The 27,926-nt window shown below is 36.0% G+C and overlaps 1 protein-coding gene across 2 annotated transcripts in view; it reads right to left on the reverse strand.

The window, feature by feature from the left end:
* The window catches only part of MCOLN2 (mucolipin TRP cation channel 2), an 84,139-nt gene that overhangs the window by 21,103 nt on the left and 35,110 nt on the right, over positions 1 to 27,926 (reverse strand). For both annotated transcript variants that reach the window (XM_051999211.1, XM_051999212.1), the window contains exons 6-11: positions 27,181 to 27,277; positions 21,885 to 21,984; positions 9,453 to 9,565; positions 8,125 to 8,274; positions 2,642 to 2,743; positions 2,435 to 2,557 (exon numbers count right to left, since the gene is read on the reverse strand). In XM_051999211.1, the coding sequence (XP_051855171.1) occupies positions 2,435 to 2,557; positions 2,642 to 2,743; positions 8,125 to 8,274; positions 9,453 to 9,565; positions 21,885 to 21,984; positions 27,181 to 27,277 (685 nt within the window). The remainder of the gene's footprint in view (positions 1 to 2,434; positions 2,558 to 2,641; positions 2,744 to 8,124; positions 8,275 to 9,452; positions 9,566 to 21,884; positions 21,985 to 27,180; positions 27,278 to 27,926) is intronic.

The following is a 27,926-nucleotide window of genomic DNA, read 5'->3' on the forward strand; positions in this document are numbered from 1 at the left end:
TGATGCCCTACAGGACTGTTCCCAGCAGTCACTGATCAAAAGCAAATTCTTCACTTAAGGGTTTGGACTCCCAAACTGGTATAAACTAAAAGGCAAATACAAGAATCTAAGGGGGCTTCAGTGCAACCATGAATACCACTCCTAACTAATCACCTCTCCCTAGACTTCCACAAAGGCTACCTAGTAGGAGGAATAGGGAAGAGGCTTAATAACTTAGGTTTTCCTCTTGGGGTTTGAAGGGGGACCAGGTACAATCAAGCCTAGGGGGAGACTCAGTTATCACTCCAGGCTGGTGGAAAAGGATGGAAATCACTGAACCAAAACAAATTAATCCCATTCCTATGTCAAAGAGGAGGTCTGGGCAACTACTTAGGGAAAACAAAAACGTGTGGTTATGTGGTTTTATAGCTACTGTTGAAATGTGAAATGGAGATCTTGGGGGATATCAAAGCAAATGAAATTTGGAAACTTCCAGTCCTGAGAGTCTGTGATTCTATTCCAAAATAATTGGAGCAGATTTTCGGGCAGGGGCCAAAAAGAAGGGGAAATGGGCACTAACAGCTTAGGGGCAAAAATGGACACTGCAACCCCACCAACCCTCTCCTCCCTTGTCCCTACCCACCCCCACCCTACAATTCTGGGGTCTCTGAGCCAGGGACTGCATTGACAACTCCAGAATGCACCAAAACTAAGCTGCAGAGCTCAGTGGAGAATTCCATGAAGTGCAACATTGCCCCCTAGTGACACATGGAGCTAGAGGCTCTTATTTTTTTTTTTTAACTGCATTTGTGGGGGCAAAGAGAAAAATCAATGTGAATTTTTCCGATGACTAATATATTGAGTTCTCCAAGTCGGAGAAGACTTACCAGAGACTAATCTAAAAACATCAGTCACCTTTTTAATTTACTTGTACCAGTCATCTTTTTAATTTCCCTGTACCAAGTCATCTTTCAAAACAGAGGCACAAAGCTGGAAGAGCAACAGAAAGCATGACTTTAGAAGTCATTTCTTAAAGGCTGTTCAAGCCTGGAGGGCTGCTAACCATCCCAGGACACTTAATAGGGACTAAATGGGACACTTAATAGGGCTAGCAGTCACAGTGTGATAGGTTCCAGGGCTGATTTATTTACAGGACAAGGACCAAATTTGGCTTCTTTGAAAAGGATGCTCAAAGAACTGCAAAACCAAAAAGCTATCCATAAGGCTTAGGCAATAATTGAATCTGGAGACACACAGGAAGCTCCCCTGGCAACTTTAAGAACACTAGTTCTGGGGTCAAAGGAATTAGATTCAAATTCTGCCTATGAGCAGGTCCACCTCACCCCTCCAAGTCTCAATTTCTTCAGTAAAAATGAACTAACCTCTGAGTTGATCCAGCTCAAAACCTCTGAATGTTCTAAACATAGGAAAGAACAATATGGTAAAATAGATAGGAGTGCTAGATTTGGGAGTCAGGGAAGAGTTGGTGTTTAAATCCCACCTGATACTAGTAGTATGGCCATGGGCAAGTCATAATATCCCTGAGTCATCCAGAAAATGAGGAAATTGGAAGTAATGATCTCTCCAGTCCCTTCCAGCTCTAGTGCTGTGAGCCAAAGACCTTCATCCATGGTTTTGTTTGAGTGAAGCAGAATCCTAAGTAAAGTACACTCTATCAAGCAAAAGCCACACATCTCTTTAGTTTGTGGACAAGAGTAAGAAGGAGACAAAGTCTCATTTCCTGTCTCAAAAGCTGCGAATCATATCTTTAAGGGTGCACACTAGGCAATAAGCTCTGAGCATAGCTATGAAATCTCCACAATCATACAATATTGACTTATGCACTATATCAATTTAAAGTTCAGATACCAATCTTTAATAAGACACCAAAATTAAACTGTGGTCACAAGCACCTATAAAGATAAGGCACATTAGCACTTCATATTCTAAATTTCATACAACCAGGGCAAAGCTGCCATATTACTGACACCTTCCTAGTTTAGCTCCGATACCAATCCTAAGAGTTAATTAAAAAAAATTAATTAAATAAAATACTAAATGCCAATTTAATAGTATAGTGTATATATATAGTATAGTATAATTTCCCTTACTGGATTTTACTTTTTTACTGTAACAGCTTCTTATCCAAATATCCTTGGCAACAATGTTATTAACTCCTTAAGCTAGCCCCAGACTGCTATGAAAGATCCCCACCCCTACGCTTTGTAATTCCTATTTCAGTATCTCTTCAGTTTCTTCAATATCCTGCAGGGGGAAAAAATAAAGCTTATAATATGAGTGTTTGGAAGATGGAAGTAGAGAAGGGATACTCTAGCACAGCCTCTATCTATCATGTCAACTCTTGCCTAAAGGTGATGGGCTTTTTGTATTAGGACCACTGATGCGAGAGGATAAGGGAGGGGGGGAAGGCAGGGAGGGGGCCCTGCTCCCATACCTTCTCATGATAGGGTCCTATGACAATCCAGCCACAGAAAGTGTATCCCAGGTAAATCATCCCAGCACAGGCACAGAAGCGAAGGACTTTGGGTAGTGAAGCTTGCATCGTCAAAATGAGCACCTAAAAGGTCCAGAAGTATCACTCAGTGGGGCTGAAGCTCCATTAACCAACCCAAACCCAGATAAAGGGGGATAGGAGACTTACATTGTATGTCTGGAAATAACCCAAATATCTGATGACTCCAACCCAAGCAAACAAAGTGGATGTTCCAAGCAAAATGCTGCAGAGATCATAACTTGTGAGATTCTAACACAGAGAGGAAAAAAACAAAACAGACATGAGTGAAAGACTAAAGAAAAAAAAATTATCTGCCCAATTAGGACAACCAAATTCCCCCCTGCCACTTAATAGTATTTTATTTTTTCCAATTACATGTAAAGATAGTATTTAACATTCACTTTTTTTTTGTTAAAATTTAATTTTTATTGATTTGATTTTTTGTTCTTTTTTCTCAATAGTATTTTATTTTTCCAACTAGATGTAAAGATGGTCTTTAATATTCACTTTTATTTTTTTCTTGTTAATGTTTACATTTTATTGATTTGATTTTCTGGGGGGGGGTTGTTTTGTTTTTAATTCTCAATAATATTTTATTTTTCCTATTACATGTAAGTTTAGTTTTCAACATTCACTTTGGTAAGATTTTGGGTTCTAATTTTTTTCCCTTACCTCTTTTATCTCCCCCCAAAATAGAAATCTGATATAGGTAATATATACAACATCCATTTTTATAAGATTTTGAGTTCCATAATTTTTTTCCTTTCTCCCTTCTTGTTGTACACACACACATACATACACACACACACACACACACACACATATATATATACACAAATGATCATTTTAAACACATTTCCACACTAGTCATGTTGTGAAAGAATCAGAACAAAAAGCAAAAGCCATGAAAAAGAAAAAAAATAAGTGAATGTAGTATGCTCTGATCTACATTCAGACACCATAGTTCTTTTTCTGGATGTAGATAGCATTGTCCATCATGGGTCTTTTGGAATTGTCTTAGATTGAATTGCTGAGAAGAGCTGAGAGGGTGACCAACTTTACTTTGTAGAACCTACAATTTTGAATTGGAAGGAGGTTCAGAGATCACTTGTTTCAACCTATTCCCTCACTAAAGGTAGTTAGATTGTGAGTAGAGTACCAGACCTAGAGTCAGAGAGACTCATCATCCTGAGTTTAACTCTGGCCTTAGAATACTTAAGCAGTGATATGACCCTGGGCAAGTCACTTAACCCTGTTTACCTCAGTTTCCTTAAAGCAGAGAAATAGCTGGTATCTTTGCCAAGAAAACTCCAACTAGGGTCATGAAGAGTCAGACATGACTGAAGAGGAACAACTTTCTAAATGCATGGATGAAGAAACAGGCCTCCAAAGTAGAGCTAATAAGGCATAGAGCCAGGATTTGAATACAGGTCTTGACTCCAAATCTAAATTCAGTACTTTCTAAATTACAAAATGAAGTCGATTTACCAAGTAATTATAAACAGACTTCTTCCAGGGTTTCAGAAATTACTTGCTTCCCTCCAGGCCCTGCTGTGATTACACACAATAAAAAGGCTCAATTCTTTAGATTTGGTTTTGTTCTTTAAGTAGTTGTTTCTCACCCCCTCAAATGTTTAAAGAAAATTGCTTGCTTTACTTTTAAGTGATACATCTCAGAGACATTTATGTCAATTTTAGGCCCTTTAATACAAGAGGTTTTTTTTTTGTTTTGTTTTGACAACATATTGCAGCCCTAACAGACACAAACAAACGCTTATCAAGCATCATTTATGTGCCAGGCAGAGCAATCAGACAACAATGCAATTCTAGTCCCTGCTTTCAAGGAGTTTCCATTCCATTGGAAGAAAAAACATATGCAAAATATACATAGTAAATACACAGTGATTTTTTGGGGAAAAAAGGAGGGAAGAGAAAGATGGTGGCACTAGCACCTTAGAAAAATCAGGAAAAGCTTCTTAAAGCAAATGGCATAGATGGAAAGGGATGATGATTTAAGTCCTTTAAGGCAGGATTTCTTTATTGGAGACCAATTTTCTCCTGAGAAATTTTTACTTAACCCCAGGTATATAAAATAGGTATACAAATCAAATATTTACTGATAAATCACATAATTTTAGCTTTTATTAAAGACAAAAGCACGTCTGCATACTAATGAGATGGAAATGCTAGTTTATTTTTATATAAAGAATTAATTTTTTTTTTTTTTGCTTAGGTAATTAGGGTTAAGTGACTTGCTCATGGTCACACAGCCAGGAAGTGTTGAGTGCCTGAGGTCATATTTGAATTCAGGTCCTCTTGATTTCAGGGCTGGTGCTCTATCTACTGCACCACTTAGCTGCCCCAAGAATTAATCCTTGAAGAAATATCTGATATCTTTTACTATTGCTAAATTTTTTGCAACTCCTACATTCAATTATATAATCCCATATAGAGTCACAAGCTGAAGAAGCTTTGTTTTAAGGGAGGTGGGCACTGGACTATGGAGGAATTTAAATGCTAAAGAGAAATGACTGTATTTGATTATAGAGACAAGAGGAAGCATCTAGAGCTTCTTGGGTGGTATACTCAGACTACAATCACTTTTTCTTTAAAAATATCATTTTGTGCCCTAAATAATTATTGATTAGAGAAATGCAAATTAAGACTACTCTGAGGTACCACTTCATACCTCTTAGATTGGCTAAGATGACAGAAAAGATAAAGATAAAAAGAAAAGGATGTGGGAAAACTGGGACACTAATACATTATTAGTGGAGTTATGAAATGATTCAATTATTCTGAAGAATAATTTGGAACTATGTCAAAAAGGGCTATAAATAAGTCTTTGTGTGCCCTTTGGTCCAGAAGTACTGCTACTGGATCTGTATCCCAAAGAAAACATAGAAGAGGAAAAAGGACAGACATATGTAAAAATGTTTGTAGCAGCTCTTTCTATGGTGACAAAGAAGTGGAAAATGATTAGATGACCATCATTTGGGTAATGGTTAAATAAGTTATGGTATATGAAAGTAATGGAATATTATTGTTTTACCAAAAAAAAAAAAAAATGAACAAGATTTCAGAAAGGACTAGAAAGACTTACATGAACTAATGCTGAGTGAAGTAAGAAAAGTACATGAAACAATAAGAGTATATGAAACAATTCTGATAGGCTTAGCTCTTCTTGCAATGCAGTGATCAAAAACAATTCCAATAAACTTGGGATGGAAAATGCCATCCACATCCAGAGAGAGAACCATCAAATCTGAATGTGGATTGAAACATACCATTTTCAGCTTTCTTTTTTGTTTTCTTTCTCTTTGGTTTCTCTTTTGTTCTGATTTTTCTTCAACAACACGATTAATACAGAAATATTTAAAAGGATTGCACATGTATAACCTATACCAGATTGCTTGCTGTCTTGGGGAGGTAAGGGGGGAAATTTTGTAATACAAAATCTTACAAAAATGAATGTTGAAAACTTCCTTTAAATTGTATAATTATGTATGCATATGTTGGACTTAATATATATTTTTGCCATGTTTAACATATATTGGATTACCTGCTATCTAGGTGAAGGGGTGGGGAGAAGGGGGAGAAAATGAAACACAGGATGTTGCAAGGGTTAATGTTGAAAATATTATCAATGAATACCTTTTGAAAATTAAAAAACTTCAAAAAAAAAAAACTATTTTTACATGTAATTCACTGGCTTTAGTTTTAGTCCAAACACAAGTTAAATGCAAAGGATCCTGGAAATAGAATCAAAGACAAGTAATCCATGTCTATCAGTAGAATAAGTTTTAACAGAAAAGTTCCCACTAGGCAGCTGAGAAACCTTATTTACAAATACTCAAGCCTTGTGGGCACCCAGTAAATGTCTGCCAAGAAGAACAATAAGGCTGAGAAAAGGGGATTTACTGCGAGAGATTACATTGGCCAATAGAACTATAAACAAAAACCCTCAATGATGAATTTTCTATTTGTCCACTTGCCACATTAATCCTACAACTATTCTTCTGGTGACCACAAGGACTATATCTGTATAATCCATAAGAGAAATCGAGTCCTCCCAAGATCCCCTTATGAACCCAGGATTTTTAACTTCTAACATATACATCTTTACTCCCAATAAGCTTTGAGTTTTGTAGGATAGAAGACTTTAGCAATATATAATCTCTGCTCAAATAATATAGTATTGTAAAGCACAGTGCCTAGATTGTAGCAGGGGCATAATAAAGTCTTCCATCCCTCCTTTTTCCTCCCCTCCTTCCTTCCTTTCTCCTTTTTTTCTCCTTCCCTCATTCCCCTTTTTCCTTCCTTCTTTCTCCTTCTCTCCTTCCTTCTTTCTCCTTCTCTCCTTCCTTCTTTCTCCTTCTCTCCTTCCTTCTTTTTTCCTTCATTCTTTCTCCTTCTCTCCTTCCTTCTTTTTTCCTTCATTCTTTCTCCTTCTCTCCTTCCTTCTTTCTCTTTTATTTCCCCTTCCCCCTTTTCCCTCCTTTCTTCCCTCTCTTCTTTCCTTCTCCCTCATTCTCTCTTCCCTTATTTCTTATTTTCTCCTCTTTTCTTTCCTCCTCATTCTCTCCTTTTTTCACTTTTTCTCCTTTCCTTTCTCCTCCCTTCCCTTCTGACTCACTTCCTCCTGCCTTCCCTTCTTTCTTCTTCCCTCTTTCCCTTTTTCCTTCCTTCTTTCTCCTTCTCTCCTTCCTTCTTTTCTTCTTATTTCCAGACAAGCTGCAAGGACTTTAAACCATGAGGTTAAATGTACTCAGTGAGCCCGAGCCAAGAACTCAGAACTCCCATTGCCACAAGATGCAATAGAGAAATTCCCTAGAATTCCCTCAACAGACTTCACAAGACCTACAAAGGGGATGGATTTGGAAGCAAAGAACCTGGATCTGACTCCAAGCTCTATTCCTTATTCTTTGTGTAATTTTGAGTACATAATTTCATTTCTCTGACCTTGCCCCCTTACTTACAAAAAGTGGGGGTTGGACAACATGGACTCTGAGTTCCCTCCCAGCCCTAAATCAATGGAGGCAATACAACATGTCAGCAAAAATGTGGATTTTGAAACCAAGGGATTTTTGTACAATTTTGAATCCTGCCTTAACATCTACAGGTCTCAGTTTCTCCATGTACAAACAAGGATGCTGGGCTAAATGACCTCCAAAACACCATCTAGTTCTATATCTGCAATCCTATGAATTGATGTCCTATGACAAGCTACATGAATCTTTGGTTATATAAACTTTGCAACAGAGAACAAAGATTTTTAAGTTTAGCTTCTCCCCAATAAAGCAGATAGATCTTTGAAGAGTCACTCTTGCTGGGGGAAAAATAGACAGCCTTTTCACCGAAAAGCATTTCTCCCACTTCAAGTCTACTCAGCAGATGCTGCCAAGTACTCAGTGTAATCAGGAGAATATTATTTTCCACAGTGTGTCGGCCACTTTATTCTACCTTTCTTAAGAAACCGGAGACCAGAAGTGATTCATTTGTATGTATGTGAAGGGAGACTAAATAAAAGAAAGTATTCCAGACAAAGCTACAAAGGAATATCAGTTTTCAAGATAAAAGTTTGTCTGGAATAATAGCTTCAGGCTAGCTCAGAATTCATACATCCTCACCTTTGCTTTGATTTCCATTTTTAATATTGATCCAATGATGGTCATTAGGTCACTGATGATCACGAGAATGTACCATCCGTTGATAAACTCCCAGCGGTCAGCATCACTCACACGTCTTTTATATTTCTCCAGGAAGAACCTTATAAATCTCTGAGGCAAATATTTTTAAAGTGTTTCTTACAATCCTGCCATCTAGGAAGTAGGAGAGAAACTCTGAATGGTGTTCTAACCCAGATGTCACAATTGGTATCACAACACTCCCAAGGGAGACCAAAAGAGATTAAAATGTAATTGAGAAATATTTAACAAAATAAATATGAATGCCATGGAACATGGATAATATTAGTATATGGTTTTCTAAATTTTTATGTATGACTTAGTGACCCCCATTTCTTGTTGAGTTGGACAACACCTCTTTGGCTTGGAAAAGCATCTGCCACCAAATTTCCCAACTAGAGTGCAAGTACCGTGAGAGCAGGAATTATGTTCACTGAATGTCAATCCCCTGCAGAACCTAACTTTGTCCTAAGCATGAACATCTGATTTCAAATCAAATTTGTATGCCAAATTGATGACTCTAGTTAACAGATCGACTGTAACAGAAGGAATGCATCATGGTCTGATGAAAAAGATGCTAGTTTTAGTTAAAAGATCTGGATTTCAATCTTATCACTGCCATTTGTGAGTGACACGTCTTTTAACAACCATGCTGGATTTTCTCACATGTAGAATGAAGGGGTTGGATTATATGATTAAAGAATCATTGAATTTGGCTGGGAAAAGGACCTCAACAGCAATTTAGTACAACTTCATCACACAACTGATGATGCTAATGAGCTGCCCAAAGTCACTTAGATAGTAAGCAGTGAAGATGGGTTTTTAACTCACTTCCTCTGACTCCAAAGTTATTACTCTTTCCCTTTTAAGATTCCTTCCCATTCTAAACCCTATTATAGAGGGAGAACATATATAGTGCAATATAGAGAGAGGTGCTGGAGAGAGTGGAAAAGGAGCAACTATCCAGAAAAGTAGCTCTTCAGATTTGGGACAAAGGAAAGAAGAAACATATTTTCTGTGGCTTTTTCCCATGAGTTTATTAATTTAGTAAAGGAGCACCAATTATCTGAAAGAGCCTCACTCTTCAAAAATCTTTAGTTACTTCCTACACCCCAGGCTAATTAAATAGTCTGGTGGGGAGGCAATCACTCTCCTCCAGGGATTTAATCCACCGGAGGGACTTCTGAAATAGAAGGATGACACAGCATCAATATTCTGTCCTTTGAGAACACTAAAGGGAGGGAGGTGAGAATCAAAATGCACATACTTACTTTTTGCAATCGGAGGGCCAGCACGATGGATCTGGTGCACAAAATAAGTGAAGAAAAGCAACTCAAAATAACAAACACATCGAACATCAGGATGTATTGGGTATTTTTCTGACCTGGAAAAAGCAAAAACTCAAAATGTCACCTCTAGGCATATTTTACTGAATATTGATTCTCAATATGCCTGCTGTTCTCTGACGAGTTAGTGTGAGACTCTAAAAGTTCTTTGGGATGAAGCTGATAAATTGTTATAGCATTTACAATTTGGTTCCATCCAGTAAAAGGCATGAGGTCACCTGAGGTAACGGTTAAAAGCCCACAAGTGGAGTCAGAAGACTGGTCTCTTGAAACATACTGGCTGTGTGATTCTGGGCAAGTTCTTAACCTCTCTCAGTGCCCCCAAGCAAGTCTTCTAGAGAAAGTCAATCATAGATGCAGGCTAAGAAGAGCATATCAGATTGTATTATATCTACCTCGACATATTCACTCAGTCACCTACAAGTTAATGAAAACATTTCCCCAACCAAGCAGTTCTGCATCTTATTTAAACTCCACTAGAATCTCCTTTTAACTACTTAACTATAAAGTCAAAATTCAATATATGAGGGTCCATCTTGGATGTCACTCAAGGGAAATTTAATTAATGAAATTCTCATAATTCTCATAAAGTACAGGCACAGGGCCATAACACATAATAATGTTTTGGATTTAGCAGATGCTTAATTAATGTGAGTTTTTTTTAATTGAAGCAAGTGACAGGATCAGAGTATTTGAGGTTACTGTCTCAGTTAAGAGTGTCTCAATTGTGGCTTTTCTTCCCATCCGATCACTTATATTTATCAATGTTCTATAACTATTTCTAGGGATCCATTAAGTAAAAAAATAATAATAATAAATTTGGCTTTTTAATTTTTTTCTTCTCTCAGTTTTTCCTTTTTGCTATTTTTCTCTCCCAATATAATTCACAAAGAAATAGGTATTTTCATAGTTAATATACATACTAGAAAAAATAAAACAATTTTTAAAAAATTAAATTTAAAAATATATTTTGCCATCTAACTCTTCCTTGTTTATCACATATTCCTATCTGTATATTTCAACTCTGTACCTGTGTTACTCTAAACAATCCTCAGTTTCAATTCTCTGGAGAATGTTATATGGCCAAGGGCATGGAGCATTACAATCAAAAACACTGCAAAGTGGAGAATGATGAATTTGACATCACTAGAATCATTCTGAGGCAGCTTGATGGCTCAATAGATAGAGAACTGGGTCTGGAGTTCAAATCCAACATCTAACACCACCAGCTGTGTGAACCTAGGCAAGTTACTGAACCTCCACTCCAAACCACTCTGGTATCGTTGCCAAGAAAACCCTATGGTCAGTATGGTCCACAAGGTCATGAAGAATTAGACATAACTGAACAACAGACCTATGTTAGAATCTGGGCTCTGTCATATAACCCACGTGACCTTGGGCAAATAGCTTCACCTTGAAGTCTCCATTTCCTCATCTGCAAAAATAAGGGGGTCGGCCCAAATAATCTCTGTGGCTCATTCCAACTTTACATCTATTAGCTTATGATACTAAGACAGACCTTTGTTCAAAGGGAAAACTTGGGCTAATCAAAAAATTAGTATGAGCAATTTAGCCAGACCTTCTGCTCCTCCACTCTGGACTGAGCTCGCTGTCCATGTCCAGTGTCTGTCCAAGCTATGTGTACACATGGATGAGCTCCATAGGTTATTTGTTCATTGCTGCATGGAGAGTTAGGTCAAATTCAACCTGATGTGTGTTGGGAGAGGGCCAGCCATCTGGTGATGTTGAGGTAAGGAACTCCCAGTGTAGAAATTCCTTTTCAGAATCAGATCAACAATTCAACCAGACTAACTTACTGAAGGAAGCACTCAGGAGTGAAATGGTGTTGATCTCAAAGCCAATAAGAGACAGAGGCAGAATTTAAATCCAGGACCCAAAATACAAATTCTGCCCCTCTGTGCACTATAGCAGAATGCTTCTCCTTATAGTTAGAATTCATGAATCGAATTCTAGTGCTTTTCCTCTGCTTATTATTTCCTTTTTATCCAGCATGTAACTGTTGTTACTTGCATTTAGACAGTAATCAAGAGTAGGCTTTTTTTTTTTTTTTTTTTTTTTTTTTTTTGCATTTCTGTGAGTCTCCAATGGTTAATACAATATCTGGCACAAGGTGCTTAAGAATGCTTGCTGAAGGAACTCAAAATTGAGTTGATGCTAATCAATTGGGGAATGGCTGAATAATAACCATTATTACAAATTACAAAAAAATTATTGTATATTAATGTAATGAAATATTACTGTTCTATAAGAAATGAGGAAGCTGCCTTCAGAAAAACCTGGAAAGACTTACATGAACTTATGCTGAGAGAAGTGAGTAGAACCAGGAGAACATTGTACATAGCAATAACAAGATTATGTGATGATCAATTGTGATGGACTTAGCTCTCCTCAGTAATGTAATAAAATTCTCATAGTAGAAAATGCCATCCACATCCACAGAAAGAACTATATAGAGTTTAATGCAGACCAAAACACAGTATTTTCACCTTTTTGTTTTGTTGTTGTTTGCTTATTTTTTTCTCAAGGTATTTTGTTCCTCTTGATCTGATTTTTCTTGTATAACATGGAAATATGTTTTTAAAAATTGCACATATTTAACCCATATCAGATGGTTTGCTATCTTGGAGAAGGTAGAGGGATGGAGGGAGGTAAATTTGGAACCCAAAAGTTTTACAAAAATGAATGCTAAAAACTAGAAAAATGATTGCTGACAAACTGAACTTGATTTTTAAAAAAATATTTGGAGACTATTAGTTTCTTTTAAAATTCTGTATATTTTCTTTTATGCATTTAAAAGCATCATTCTGAGAAGGGATCCATCGGTCTGGTGAAAGGCGTCCATGATACAAAAAAGGATTAAGAAGTCCTGCTGTTGGATAACATTTAAGGTGCCATTTTGATCTGCCAAATCAAATGCTATTTTTCAGTCAAACAATAATCACAGCAGGATCTGGTATTTCCTTCTCAGACAACTGTGTATTGAGAAAGGTCAGCTGTGGTATACTACTTGTGAAAACCTGCCTGCTGCCTTCTAGCACCTTTATCAATGGAACCATCATATGTATATAGAGGATTCTCATAAGAATTTTATAGAATGAAAAACAGACCCATGGGTCAATAGTTACTTTCAATCACATTTTGTAGTTAACTATATACTTTCCAAGTCTTTGGTGTTAAGCAATCAATCAACAAGTATAACAGTGTGTCACACACTGGGGATACAAATACAAAGAAAGAAATAATCCTTTCACTCAGGGAGTTTATGATGTCCTCTTTCAGATGCCTTGAGAAGTAATACTTCTATACCTTTTTTTTCAGTCACGTCCTTTTCTTCTATAAGGATATCTAGGGCTGTGACTATAGAGTCCAAGGCTTCAGGGTCCACTGTGTTTAGTGTGCTGTTTTTTTTTTTTTTAAGTGAAACAAAAACTTTTGTGATTCTTGTCCACCATCTCTTATCTTTCTAGCTTTATGTTAAAATGCCCCCATAATGACTTTGCACTGGGGGTCTCATCAAGCATTCTTTAAAAAGTGATTTTTTCTTCTCTACAACTGAGCAGCACCATGAAAAGACTGCTGATCTAAGAGTCAAGAATTCTCTCTCAGATTCATTTTCCTCATCTGCAAAATGGGAATAATGAAAGCATCTACTTCACAGGATTATTTTGAAGATTAAATGAAATAACACATAGGAAGTTACTCTTATCGATATTATGAAGTAATACCGAACATAATTTTGCACAATCTTTCTCTGTAAGATTTTTATCACTTGATTTGTATTCTAAATCACTTGTTATTACCTGCCACATCTCACTGGGTAGAAAACCAAGGCTAAGACAGTTTTTAGTTTCTGTTGTTTGCTCAATTATAGCAACTGATTTATGATGTTTAAATTCCTGCAAAGAATTGCAGTGATCAGTATTGTGACCATTCTTCCATCTATTTCCAACTTTTTAACATTAAAAAAAATGTTTAAATAGAACAGATTGGAGCAGCTAGATGGTGCAATGGATAGAGCATTGATCTTGGAGAGAGGAAGACCTGAGTTCAAATCTGGTCTCAAATACTTAACAGCTCCTAGCTGTGTGACCTTGAGCATGTCACTTAACCTCAACTGCCTGGACAAATAAATAAATAATGAATGAATGAACAAATAGATAGATTAGGTTGCAATTGCTCCAAAAAAAGTTGCAATGACTATGCACAGTAAATAGACATTCATTAAACATCAACAAACTATGTACCAGGAGTTGGTTTAACAATTTTGGACACAAAGACAAAAGATAGTATCTACTCTCAAGAAGTTTCTAACTCAGTGGAGATAATAACATACACCTTGTACAAACAAGATGTAGACAGGACAACTAGGGATAATCAACAGGAGGAAGGCATTTGAATTAAGAAGGATCAGGAAATGCTGCTTATAGAAGTTGGAATTCGAAAGTACAAGGGAAAGATGAAAAGGAGAGAATTCCAACATGGAAATGGGAGGTAAAATGTCCTCCACAAGGAACATCAGAATAAGAGGAGGTAAGGTGTAAGAAGAAAGACTGAAAAGTTAGGAGGGGGCAGGTGCTGAAGAGCTTTGAAAGTCAGAGGATTTTCTATTTGAACCTGGAGATGATAGGGAGCCAATGGAGTTTATTATAGGGAAGTGACATAGCTAGATCCATTCTCTGGGAAGAGTATTTTAATGGATGGACCAAAGTGAGGTGAGATTCAAGAGAGGGAAATCAACTAGAGGAGGGAATGTACCAGGGTGCTAGCCATGTCAGAAGAGCAGTGGGAATACATGTGTGATGTTACAAAGGTAAAATTGACAGGACTTGACGACAGATGGGATAGGAAGATTGAGAGAGAGGAACTGAAGATAACACTTAGGTTTCAATGCAGAGTGACTGACAAAATGACAGGGAAGTTAAGAAGATGGAAGTGTTTGGGGAAAAGATAATGAGTTCAGTTTTGGACCTATCGAGTTTAAAATACCTAGGGGCTTCCAGTTCAAGATGTCCAATAGGCAATTAAAGACTATGAGACTGGAGATCAACAGTGAGGTTAGGGCTGGATAAGTAAATTTAAGAATCATCTACTGATGATATAAGAATTCATAGAAGCTGATGAGACCATCAATTGAAATAGTATAGAGGAAAAAAGGGAAAGGGATCCAGGACAGAGCCCAAAATTAGTCAACATAATCTGGATGAAGATCCAACAAAAGAATAATCAGATAAGTACAGCCTTCTCCAGGAATTTTTGCCATAAAAAGGGAGGAGAGATATGGGACAGCAGTTAGTATGAATGGATCACCATGAGTGTTTTTTGAGGTTGGGAAAGACAAAGGCATGTTTTAAGCGGTAGGGAAGCAACCAGTGGATAAGGAGAGATTGAAGATGAATGGGAAAAAATGGAAGTGACAGAGGAATCAATGGGATGGGGAGAGGTGGGGCAAGGTTTTCTTTAGCAATGTATGGGACCATTTTCAGGTGAGAAAGATGAAGGAAGAAATTGTTGCAGAAGGCATTTGGATGATATGAGATGAGGAAAAGGGGAAAAGGTGCTCACTGTAAATGTTCTAAATTTTTTTTCAGTGAAAAAGTTCAGGTAAAGTTCTAATGAGAGAAGGTTGGGAAAGGGAAAGCCATGAGAGGTTTAAGAAGGGATGACAAGGGTTAGAAAAGCCAAGTAGTGAGTGGTATGCAGTCCATTAAGGAGGCTGCCTTGTAGCAGTGAGGGCTCAGTTGAGATTATGTAATATACATTTATAGTGGATCCAGTTAGCAGAGTTTTCATGATTTTCTCCAGTTTCTAGCAGTAGCACTAGAGTGCAATGGATAGTGGGAGTAAGCCAAAGCAGAGGCTTGGCAGAGCAAGATCATCAATAGGATCAATAGCAAAGGACCTGAAAAGGTGGAATTGAAGTGGTTCATCAAGGAGTCACAATTGGGGTGGGAAGAGCATAACTACTGCAGAGATGATTGCCAAGGAAAGATCTGAGAGAGTCAAGGGATTAGAGGTCACAGGAAAGATAAAGAGTGTGGTTGAAGTTGCAAGGCAAAGGAAGAAGTGGAACATTACCATACAATCATCAGAGTTTACAAACATGAAAAACGGTGCATTTGTGAAAGACAGGGCTCGAGGAGTAGGTGAGCAAAAATAAGTACAGGAAGTTGGTGTATAGAGTATTTGACACAGACAACAGAATCAGGAATAACTACCAAGTCAGTAATAAATAATTTTTTTGTTCCTTAAAATACAAATTTTATGTCTTATATAATTTCACATATGCCTTCTTAATAGGGGTGATGTGAGGAAAAAAGGAGTCAGTCTGTAACTCAAAGTTTTAAAAACAAATGTAAAAAAATTGTTTTATATGTAAATGAAAAAATATCAATTTTAGTGTTCCTAATATTTTTAAGTGTTCACTCTGTCTTGTTTATTCCAAAAGTGTTATAGCTTTAAGTTTTAATAGCTATTAAACTGTCTAAAGTTTTATTAGCGATCAATAGTTTTAAGCTATTAAAGCTTAAAATAGGAATAAGACTTTTGGGACATCCCATCAAGTGTGAACTTCTATGAGGTCTACTTGACTTCATTTTTTCTCATTCTTTATTCCTGAAATCATGCCTTCCATTGTTTTTCACCCTTATCTATATTCACTCTTTCATTTAAGTTGCTGTGTCACAAAAATACTTATTTCATTTGAAAGATTCTGCCAAATTCACCATAAAATTTCTCTCCCTCTTCTTCATCTTTAACAGATGCTGGTGAATAAGTCACAATTATTTTCATGGTGGTCTTTTTTTGCAAATACCTATCACATGCAATATGAGATGACCTTAAATTATATTTCTTGTTATCTTTGGACAGAAGAACAACTTTACCAACTTCCATATTTAATGCTCCAATGATTCCAATGACTTCTGTTTAATCTGCAAATTTCTTGTTTTCTGATTTCATTTATAATGAGAATGATAAGATAAATGAGATTTGTTTCTTCAAGTTGTAAGTTCACTAGTTGGGTGCTCTCATTTAGAATACCAAGTTAAAATTTATAGGTAATCCAAAAATTACATAAAACTTTACACCTTTGCCCCATCTCTCACTACTTCACCATCACTGAAGAAATGTAAGGGCACCAGATGGCCCCAAGGGCCATCTTGCATTTATTTTTCTTTATTTCATTGGTTGCCGTGGACAAAGAATTCATCTTCCAGAACCTACTAGACACAAGTCTCTCCATACTCAACTGTCTTACTCTTCAAAAACCAGACAACTCTGTTACACAACTGGTCTCAATACCTGTTGAGTGTGGTTGAGAATCTGCTTGAGCACAGGCCATTATATTGTCTCTGGTTTACCAGCACACCTCAAGGAAGCAGTAGAGTAGGACTTTGTGGATGTCAGGTCAGCCTACACAAGTGCAATCGTGTATCCACCAATTGAATTTGATGTATTAAAATGGATAAAATACCTACTGGGCAAGAGGCATGGCCTTCTCTCCATAATATCTTGCCTGGTATATCTAACAAAGAGATAAATAATATTTTCTGCATTTCCCAAAGTCTTTTCTATGATACAGAAACAGGGCTTGGTATAAGTCCCAGAGCCAACCTGACATAGGCATTTTAATTCAGGTGAAAGCTAGATCAAATGAACATCAAGGGTTGATTTGAAAGCAAAAAGAAGTTATAGTCTGAGGTTTACTCAGGGAAGGAAAAGGGGCAGTCTTGCGTGATCTGCCTTACTGATGATTGGGTAAAGGGGGGAAGATGCTAGTGTCTGATTCTATATACACAGATATCTATATACATAGATAATTATATAAGTCAGGTAGCACTTATGAAAAACAGATGGACCACCCACCTTATATATATTGAATCTCCTGAAACCACAGATAATTAAATGAGAAGTCCCAAACTTGATGGAATGAACCAATAGTCTGGTGGTTTGGACTGAAATGAAAATCATAAACACAAGCTCATCAGTTTGAATATTCAGTTGTGTCATGTCCAACAAAACTGAACTGAAGCATGTACATATGCATTATGAATGTGAGCTTCCACTGGACTTGTCCTTATACCCATTCCTGATCCCTCCCCAAATGCCAAAAGTATGTTTTGTGAAGGGGAAGAGGACCTTTAGCAGATGGCCTTGATATGGGGGGTAGGGGGAACAGGAACCTACTGATCTGCTTGGTCCAAGTTTGGGGGTAGAGAGAACAGAAAACAAGGAGGACAAATATTTTAATGAATGGAAAGGGAACAAAAAATGGATACAAAGAAAAAGGGGAGAGAAGAAAAAGAGATAAGAGGGGGGAAGAGGGAAGGAAGAAAAAAAAGGAAGGAGAAGGGAAGAGAAAAAGAAGAGAGCTAAAAAAGGGAGGGAAAATTTTTAATTTTAAAAGTTTTTAAAATTCTGGATGTCTAAGAGGTTCTGTTGTCTACCCAGCCACAAGAGGGAGCCCAAGTCCCTCTTTTCTTGTACACATGAGGAGAAGGAAATAAATTATATCCCAAGCCTCTTAGAAAACAAAGGAGAAAAAGAGAGAACAGGTGATTTCCCTGATGAACACATTAGATTTTTTAATTTTAACAAACATCTCACCAAATTTGCCCCAAAGTCAATAATCAAAGTAAAAACTTCATAAGTGCCATATATGCCAGTTATAATACTTTTTGCAATAGAAAAGACCTCAGTGGAGTCTGATGCCGAAGGGCATTTTTGACAGTTGGATAGCATTCTTGACCCTATCTAGGGATTGGCTAAGTAAACTATGGTACATAAATGCAATAGAATAGAACAGAAATACAATACAGAAATAATGAATGTGGAGGATTCAGAGAAGCATGAGAAGAATTATATGAACTGATGCAATGCAAAACAAGCAGAATCAGAGAAACAATACACAGAATGACTACAACATTACAAATGGAAAAAAATAAGAACGTAAACTGAATTCTGTGAAAGGATAATGGCTACTATTGGCCCTAAAGAAGAAATATGAGAATACATCTCCCTCTTTTCCCTACAAATTACTTGTGTGGAAGACTACATATATGGGGCTGGAAGGAGCAGAAAGTAGTGGAGATACATTGGAAAATTAAGGTGATATTTTTAAAAACAGATGCAACTGAATGAAGTAGACAGAAGCAGGAGAACAATTTATACAATGACTTATAACATTGTAAAGACAAACTACTCAAAGTGCTAAAGAACTCTCATCAGTACAATGTCCCTCTGTAGGTCCAAAGGATTAGTGATGTGTTCTACACATCACAACATGGGATTAGCACGTTCTACCTCCTGACAAAGATGTGATAGATTTGAAGTACAGAACAAGACATATATCTTTACACAGACACAGTGTGCGGATTTGCTTTTTTTCATTGTATTTGACAAAGAAAGGAGCTTTTTTCCCCCCATAAGTGAAGACTTTGTAGGTGAAAAAGGGTTAAATATTGATGGACAGAAGGAAAAAAGAAAGGATCAATGAAACATTTTTTAAGTTCACAGAAGAGAAAGAAATTGAGAGGAAAAAACATTCAAAGTGGACAGCTTCTGAAATGATATTGAATTTATAATGTAGAGTTAAAAAAAAAGCAAAGTGCATAAATAGGGAAATAAACAGGAAATAGGGAAGGAGAAGGGAAGATGAATATGGCTCATAAGTGGAAGTGGATTAAGTTAGAACACACAGTTGGGCTCAGAGTGAGGACAATCATGTTGTACAATAAATTTGGGGTCAGAAGATCTTAGTTCAAATCCTATCTGATGCTTATTACCTGTATGATTTGGGGCATGTCACTGAACTTTCTCAAGATTCTTCAGCTTCCTTATTTGTCAGAGAAAGTGCTGAATTAAAGAGGCTCTGAGGAGCATCAGGATTAAAACTAGATTATACAATCTACTTCTTATACATACTGGCTTTGATTTACTGAGCAAGTTAGTTTTGCTCCCAAATAACTATCCACATCTGTGAATTGAAGAGGTGAAGAGGTCTGCATTGGTAAAAGGAATGTCTTCGTTAGCAGTTTCTTACACCAATGAAATCACATATTCAATCCAAAAAAATCAATCAATCAATAAACCTTTATCAGGTGCCTACTATGTGTAAGTACCAATTAGATGAGAGAGGAATGATATTTGGGGTAAAGAAGGCAAAGGTCATGGTATAATGCATTAGAAACTGGAAAAGATCACAAAGACTGAAGGCAATCTTTTCATTTTATCAATGAGGAAACGCTACAGAGATAGAGACTTAACAAAAAAAATAGTCCATAGAAAAGGAACTTAGAAAAAAAGAGGATGGCATGACAGATAAAAATTATGAATTCATGATCATTTTTAGGGGAGTGCATTTTGCTTTAAACACCATTTGAATTTATGTCTTCTACCCACTGATCTCAGAATTAAAAAGGTTGCCCTTTTGAAGTACTATCCCCCAGTTAGGGGGCACAGTAGATACAGCAATGGATCCAAAGTCAGGAAGACTTGAATTCAAATCCAACCAGAGACATTTACTAACTATGTGGTTCTAGGCTGAATACTTAATCTCTGTCAGCCTCAGCTTCCTTACCTGTAAAATGGAGCTAATTATAGCACCTTACCTCCTAGGGTTGTTGGGAGGATAAAGTGAGATGATAATTGTAAATCATTTCTCCAACTATAAATTCAATATAAATGCTAGTTATTATTGTTGTTATTCTTAATGATCATGGAGCCCTCTTGCATTATATATATACACATACATAAATACATGTATATAGGTATATGTATGCATATTGTATATTTCCTGAGGCAACATATTAAATTTGGGGTTAATCATTAATAGTCTTTCTAAGCTCGCTATCCCTGAGTTACAGCCTCCTTTTTTCCTCCTTTCTTCTTTCATTCTTTCTTTTGTCTTTCCTACTACTGTATGTATATATGTATGCACATACACATGCACGTGCTCAGACATTTCTTTAAAGCAGTTTCCAGGACTTCACCAAAATTTAAGTTTGTGAAGTCATAGGCAGGAACTCTATAATCATAATTGCTTATAACTTAAAAGCAACTGACATGTTCCAAATGAAAGGGAATGCATCGAGAAAGGCAGTAAGACATTTAGAAGAGTAGAAAGCGTAACGTTCTGGACATCTTGCTAATGCACTCTTAGTTTAGCTAAAAGGCCTAATCAGAGAATTACTTAAAGTGGCAAAAGGCACAGTCTGGCAGAGCACCAGAGGAAAACTCAATTCAACAGCAAGAGTACACTAAAAGATTAGTCATGTTGAAGTCCATTAGAAGGAAGAAAATGGCAAAGGACATGGAAGAACCCAGACCCTTGAGTCATATAATCAAAAAACCTGCGTCACACACCGTCCATTTCAATGTTCTCCTTTGGAGTGTTTATGTTCTCCCTCTGTTTTGGAGTGACTAATAATCTGAAAAATAATCTTTGAAATATGGGCTTTTGATGTAAAAGAAACTTCATGGAAAGAAGGATGGCCATGAAATTAAGAGAGAGCTGGGTCTGAATCCCACCTTCTACCCTCATATACTACCAGATGTTTGGCTACAGGTTAGTCATGGAAAATTAGCATTTGTTAAGGGTTTTTAAAAATGCTAGTTACTACTATTAGCTATCACAAGTTCACAGGACCAGCACTGGAAGAGCCCCCCAGGGTGATCTACTCCAACTCTCATTCTGCAGATAAGATATAGAGAGATCAAATTATTTCCTTAAGATTGTCCAAGAATCATTTAATTTCTCTGTTTCTCAATTTATTCATCTATAATGCAGAGATAATAACACCTGCAGTAATTGTCTCAGAGAACAGCTAGGTGATACAGTGGATAATTACAGGGCTAGAGTCAGGAAGATTGGAATTCAAATTTGGTCTCAGATATGTACTAGTTATGTAGCCTTGGGTAAGTCACTTAATCCTATCTGCCTCAGTTTCCTCATCTGTCTAATGAACTGGGGAAGGAAATGACAAACCACTCAGTATCTTTGCCCAGAAAATTTCAAATGGGGTCACAGAGTCAGCCATAACAACCAATCCATTAAACAATAAAGTAACTGTCTCTTAGGATTATCATGAAGATCAAATAAACAACAACAAAAAAAAAAGGCACATAAAATATTTTGCAAACCTTCAGGCTCTTAAAAAATATCAGCTTATTTATAAAACCTGAAACTGGATTTTCTGAGCAAATCTCTTCTCTACACAAATAACAATATGTATACATTCTTGCAAAGGAAATAGTTTGCAAACCTTTAAAGCACTACAAAAAGTTATGATTATAATTATTAATGAAATTACCCATGATTTATGTGTCTGCCATACTTACTTGATCCAGATATGTGCAGACCTTTGCACTCCTGAATGTTGGCCTCAGTATCAAAATAGATTTTTATTCTACCACTGTGAGCTTTATTGTTAAAGGTAATCTGTAGAGACAAAAATATGGAAAGAATGACTTGAAGAAAAAGAGAAAATCTGGTATGGGGGAATGGAAGGGGATGGCAAAGATGGAGGACCACAAGGCTATTTGACCTGGGTATAGTCCCTTTACGGCTTAGGGAGGGACTCCAGGTGTGCTTTCTCACAGTCTGAGACTGAAGAAGGGCTACTGAGACCCCCAAGCTGGGTTCTATATTTCCAAAAGCCTGGAGCAATCCTGCTCTATCTTAAGAACCTCAGCTCACTGGATTTAACGGCAGGGAAGTAAAGCTTGGAGATTATCCAACCTAATCCTTTTAGTTCTTCTCAGGTAATTATTTCATGTATTGTATTTGTGTCTAGGTGAAACAGTGGATACCGTGTCAAGGCTAGAGTCAAAAAGACCTGAGTTCACATGTAGCCTCAGACACTTATTAGCTGTGTCATCCCGAGCAAGTCAATTAACACTGTTTATCTCAGTTTCCTCATCTGTCAAGTGAGCTGGAGAAGAAAATGGCCAACCACTCCAGCACCTTTGCCAAGAAAATCCCCAAAGATTAAATCAACAACAAGAGACAAAAATATGGGAAGAATGACTTGTTACCTATAATAATGGTGTCTCCCCTCAAAATAATTACTTGAGGATCCAGAGACTATTATTCTAAGATTACACATTCATAGAGGAGAAAAAAAATTTTTTTCATTAGCATTTCTCTGCCTTTTTTTAAGATCAATTAAATAATTAAAGTCTAAATAAATACAATTCAGGCAACTCAATACCTAGGACAGGAGTTCTAATCTGGGGGTCTAAGAATTTATTTTTAAAATATTTTGATTGATTTCAACAGAATTATTTTCCTTGTAATACTATGTATTTCATTTTATGCATTTAAAAACATTATTCTGAAAAGGAATCCATTAGATTTCACCAAACTGTTGAAAAGAGATAAATGACACAACAAATTGGAAATTGCAAAACTCCTTAAATGTGGGGCTTGTGTGTCCATTCCCATCTTTTAATTACTCCCACCTCACACAATACTTTGCATAAAATAGGAGCTTAATAAAAGTTTATTGAATTGAAGATTGAATGTAAGTTGAAATAATCAGCAAGCCCAAATTTACCAAGGGAATAAGGTCAGATCCCAAATATATAGGGCACAAATTGTGACTATATATTCATTTTTGCATCCACAAAGATAAGACCTAATTGAAAAGCTCCATCTACAACTGAACTACTCTATTTTTAATATTTCAATTAATTCTACTGATCTAGAAGACTCATTTTTTTGTCTGCTTATTCCCTTTCCCACTGTCCCATCTCCAAATGGCTATTCTTCAACTTGCTGAGAATGAGGGTCACATAAAACAATCACTACCATCTTCTAGACATCCTTTAACATATTTAGCATGAATGGTATTCAACTAGGTGTTTGGGCTTTTTAAAAATGTAATCAGCTGGGAAAATGAAAGGATGTCCATCAGTTGGAGAATGGTTGAGTAAATTGTGGTATATGAACGTTATGGAATATTATTGTTCTGTAAGGAACGACCAGCAGGATGAATACAGAGAGGACTGGAGAGACTTACATGAACTGATGCTGAGTGAAATGAGCAGAACCAGGAGATCATTATATACCTCAACAATGATACTGTTTGAGGATGTATTCTGATGGAAGTGGATCTCTTCGATAAAGAAAGCCTTAATTGATCAAAGATGGACAGAAGCAGCTACACCCAGAGAAAGAACACTGGAAATGAATATAAACTGCTTGCTTTTATGTTTTTCCTCCCGGGTTATTTATACCTTCTGAATTCAATTCTCCCTGTGCAACAAGAAAACTGTTCAGTTCTGCACACATATATTGTATCTAGGATATACTGCAACCCATTCAACATGTAAAGGACTCTTGCCATCTGGGGGAAGGGGTGGAGGGAGGGAGGGGAAAAACTGGAACAGAAATGAATGCAAGGGATAATGCTGTAAAAAATTACCCTGGCATGCGTTCTATCAATAAAAAATTATTAAAAAAAAATGTAATCAGCTGTTTCTAAATAAAAGAAATAAAAGCTTGAATTTAAGGTGGAAAAAATGGCTTCTTTTCATGTTCACAATAAAATGTGTCTCTTCTAAGGTTGAGGACAAGAAGAACAAAATGTCAGACATAGTCCCTGAGAAAAATACCACTTTTATATACATACAAATAGACATTTTGACTAGGTTAGTCTCTCAGAATGCAGCACCCACAGTCTGTAGTTCTTTTGGTCCAAATCCATAATTTTATTAATACAAAGAACTTTCAGCACAGAAACTCTTTCTACTGATGCAAATGGATGATATGTTCGTGACTTGAAGTCTTAGTTATCTAGGAAACTGAAATGCTAAAGGACTTGCCCATTCTCATAGAGCCAGCCTATGTCAAAGGTAGGAATGCAATCCCGTCTTCTTAATTCGAATACTGACCTTCTATTCCCTACATCATACTGTCTCCTTAAGCAGGAGGCTTTATTGGCTGAAAAACTGGCTAAATGCTGAAAAAAGGCTTCTGATTCTCAAGCATTTTCACCATAACAAAATTCAACAAATGTTTATTAAATACCTACTATGTGAAAGCATTTAGGCAATACAGGTTTCTTTGAAAAATTTTTCTTTTCAACACTTCATTTCCCCTTTCCCTTTTCATTTTCATGTTTGTACCACTAGAAAGGTCATGTTTGCTTTTGAGCAAAGAAAATTATATTTCATGATAAAACACTGCCTTCTGTAATAATAGCTGTCATTTATATAGTGCTTCAAGGTTTGCAAAATGCTTTAAAAATATTATCTCATTTTATTTTTACAATAACCCTGTATGGTAGGTGCTACTATTATCCCCACTTTACAGATGAAGAAACTGAAACTGAAGAGATATTTAAGTGATTTTTCCCAGAGCTATACAGCTAGACCTGGGCCAGAATTTGAACTCATTTTTTTTTTTTTTTTTGCATTTATATTGTGTACACCTATTAACATCTGGTTTAAGTTTACTAGTTTAACTTTAAGTGTATATAAACACATAAGATATAAATCTTAGAGATTAAGAATCTCCACCCCCCCCCCCGCCCCATGTTTACTTCTACATAGAGCTGAAGACTCCCAAAGATCTAAGCTTTGGGGACAAAAATTCATTATTTAACAAAAGCTGATAGGTAAACTGGAAAACAATATGACAGAAGCTAGTCTTCTATCTTCACACTGTATTCAATTTAAGGTCAAAATACGTACATGATTTAGACATAAATGGTGATACCATAAACAAATGAGGAGAACATAGAGTACTTTACTAGTCAAATTTATGGATAAAGGAAGAATTTAAGACCAAAAAAAATATAGAAAGCATTACAAAATCTAAAATGGATAAATTTGATTATGTACAATTAAAAATTTTTTGCATAAAGAAAACCAATGCAACCAAAATTAAAAGGAAAAGATAAAACTGGGGGGGGGGGGGATTTTATAGCTAATTATCTCTGATAAAGGCCTCATTTCTCAAATATATAGAGAAATGAGTCAAATTTATAAAACTACAAGTCATTCTTTAATTGATAAATATTCAAAGAATATGAACAGGCCATAACAGTTTTCAGACAAAGAAACAAAAGCTATCTATGGTCAAGTGAAGAAATGCTCTAAATCATTATTGATGGAAGAAATGCAAATTAAAACAACTCTGAGTACCACCTCATACTTATCAGATTGGCTAATATGATAAAAAAGGAAAATTATAAATTTTGGAGGTGATGTGGGAAAATTGGGATACTAATACACTATTAATGGAGTTGTAAACTTACTCAAACATTCTAGAGAGCAATTTGTTTTTTAAAAAATATTTTGAAAGTTATACATGTATATTCATTTTTTACATATTTCCATAAAAGTCTTTTGCAAGAGAAAAATCAGGACAAAAGGGAAAAACTACAAGAAAGGAAAAAAAAACCAGAAGAAAAAAGTTGAAAATAGTATGCTTTGATCTTCATTCAGTCCCCATAGTTCTCTCTCTGGATGTGAATGTCATTTTTCATTTAAAGATTATTGGAATTGCATTGAATCACTGAATCACTGAGAAGAGACAAGTCTATCACAGATGAACAACATCACACAATCTTGCTGTTGCTGTATACAATATTTTCATGGTTCTGTTTGCATTATTCAGCATGTTCATGTAAGTTCTTTCCAGACTTTTCTGAAATCATTTTGTGCATTTCTTATAGGACAATAATATTCTATTACTTTTATATGTCATGACTTATTCAGCCATTCTCCAATTGATGGGCATCTACTCATTTTCAATTTCTTTCCCACCACAAATAGAGCTACTACAAACATTTTTGTACATGTGGGCTGAAGAGCAGTTTGGAAGTACACCCAAAGAACTATAAAACTGTGTATATTCTTTGATCTAACAATACCATTACTAGGTCTATATCCCAAAAAGATAGAAAAAAAGGGAAAGAATTTATTTGCACAAAAATATCAATAGCAGTTCTTTTGGTGGTGGCTAAGAACTGGAAACTGAGGGAATGCCCATCAATTAAGAAATAGTTAAACAAGCTGTGGTACTGATTTTAATGGAATATTATTGTGCTATAAGAAATGACCAAAAGGGAAGATTTATATGAACTATTCAAAATGAAATGAGCACAACTAGGAGGACATTGGACACTAATAGCAATACTGTATAATGAATAACTGTGAATGATTTAGCTATTCTTAGCAATATAATGATCCAAGACAGATTCAAAGGACTCATGATAAAGAATGCTACCTACAATTAAAGAATGAACTGATGTTTTCTGAATACAGACCAATGCAGATTTTTTTTTTCTTTTCTTTTTTCTTTTCTTTATCTTTTTTCTTTTTTTCCTTTCTTCCTTAACTCTCTTTCTTTCTTCCTTTCTTGAGTTTTTTTATTTTTACTATTACTAATTACTAATATGGAAATGTTTTTACATGATTGTGTGTGTATGTATGTACACACACACATGTATATATAAAACCTATATAAGATTACTTATCTTAGGGAAAAGGGAGAGCAAGGAGGGAGGCAGAGAATTTCAAATTCAAATCTTAAAAATAAAATATTATTTTTTTAAAAAGAACTGAAAACTACTCTTATTAGAAACTAGCCTAGAAATATATAAGATAAAATGGAAAACACACTTACAGTGTTATGAAAGGCATAACAGTCTGGTAGTTCCCGAAAATGGATTGTCTGTAGGTCAATGCCTTTGAGGTTAAAGGAGATTTCAACTTGTAAAAGCCTAAATGGAAAACAATATTGATTCGAAATCAGAGGAGAAAAGTAACTCAAATGTTCATTCCCTTCCACTTAAGTTAAGATTCTAGAATAATAATACCCCAAAAGAGATCAAAGAAAGAACTGGTTCATCTAAGATAAAACACTCAAATCAGTAAGTTTTTTTTTTGTTTTTTTTTTGAGAAACAAAATTGGATGCCCACTGATTGGAAAGTGGCTGTGAACCAGTTGTGACATGTGAATACAATGGAATGTTATTTTGCCAAAAGAAATGAAAAGATGAGAAATTTCAAGATTTGAGGCAAGACCTGAAGAAATGAATGCTGGGTCAGAAGAACAATTTGTCCAATGTCTACAATGATATAAATCAAAACAATATTAAAAGACAACTCAATTCAGATAAACTTCAGTGGCCAACCTTGGTCCTGGAAAAAAGATAATGAAACGGTCTTTTCTTTTGGTAGAGAAGTAGGTGACTATGGGTCCTCAACAGTGCATATACCATCTGGGTTTGTTTTGTATTTATTTTTTATTTCTTTTTCTTTTCTTTTCTTTCTTTTCTTTCTTTCTTTCTTTTTTTTTTTTGCAAAGGCAATTGGGTTAAGTGACTTGCCCAGGGTCACAAGCTAGGAAGTGTTAAGTGTCTGAGGCCA

Source organism: Antechinus flavipes, chromosome 4 (genome assembly GCF_016432865.1).
Source record: "Antechinus flavipes isolate AdamAnt ecotype Samford, QLD, Australia chromosome 4, AdamAnt_v2, whole genome shotgun sequence".
In the NCBI taxonomy this organism is placed as follows: Eukaryota; Metazoa; Chordata; class Mammalia; order Dasyuromorphia; family Dasyuridae; genus Antechinus; species Antechinus flavipes.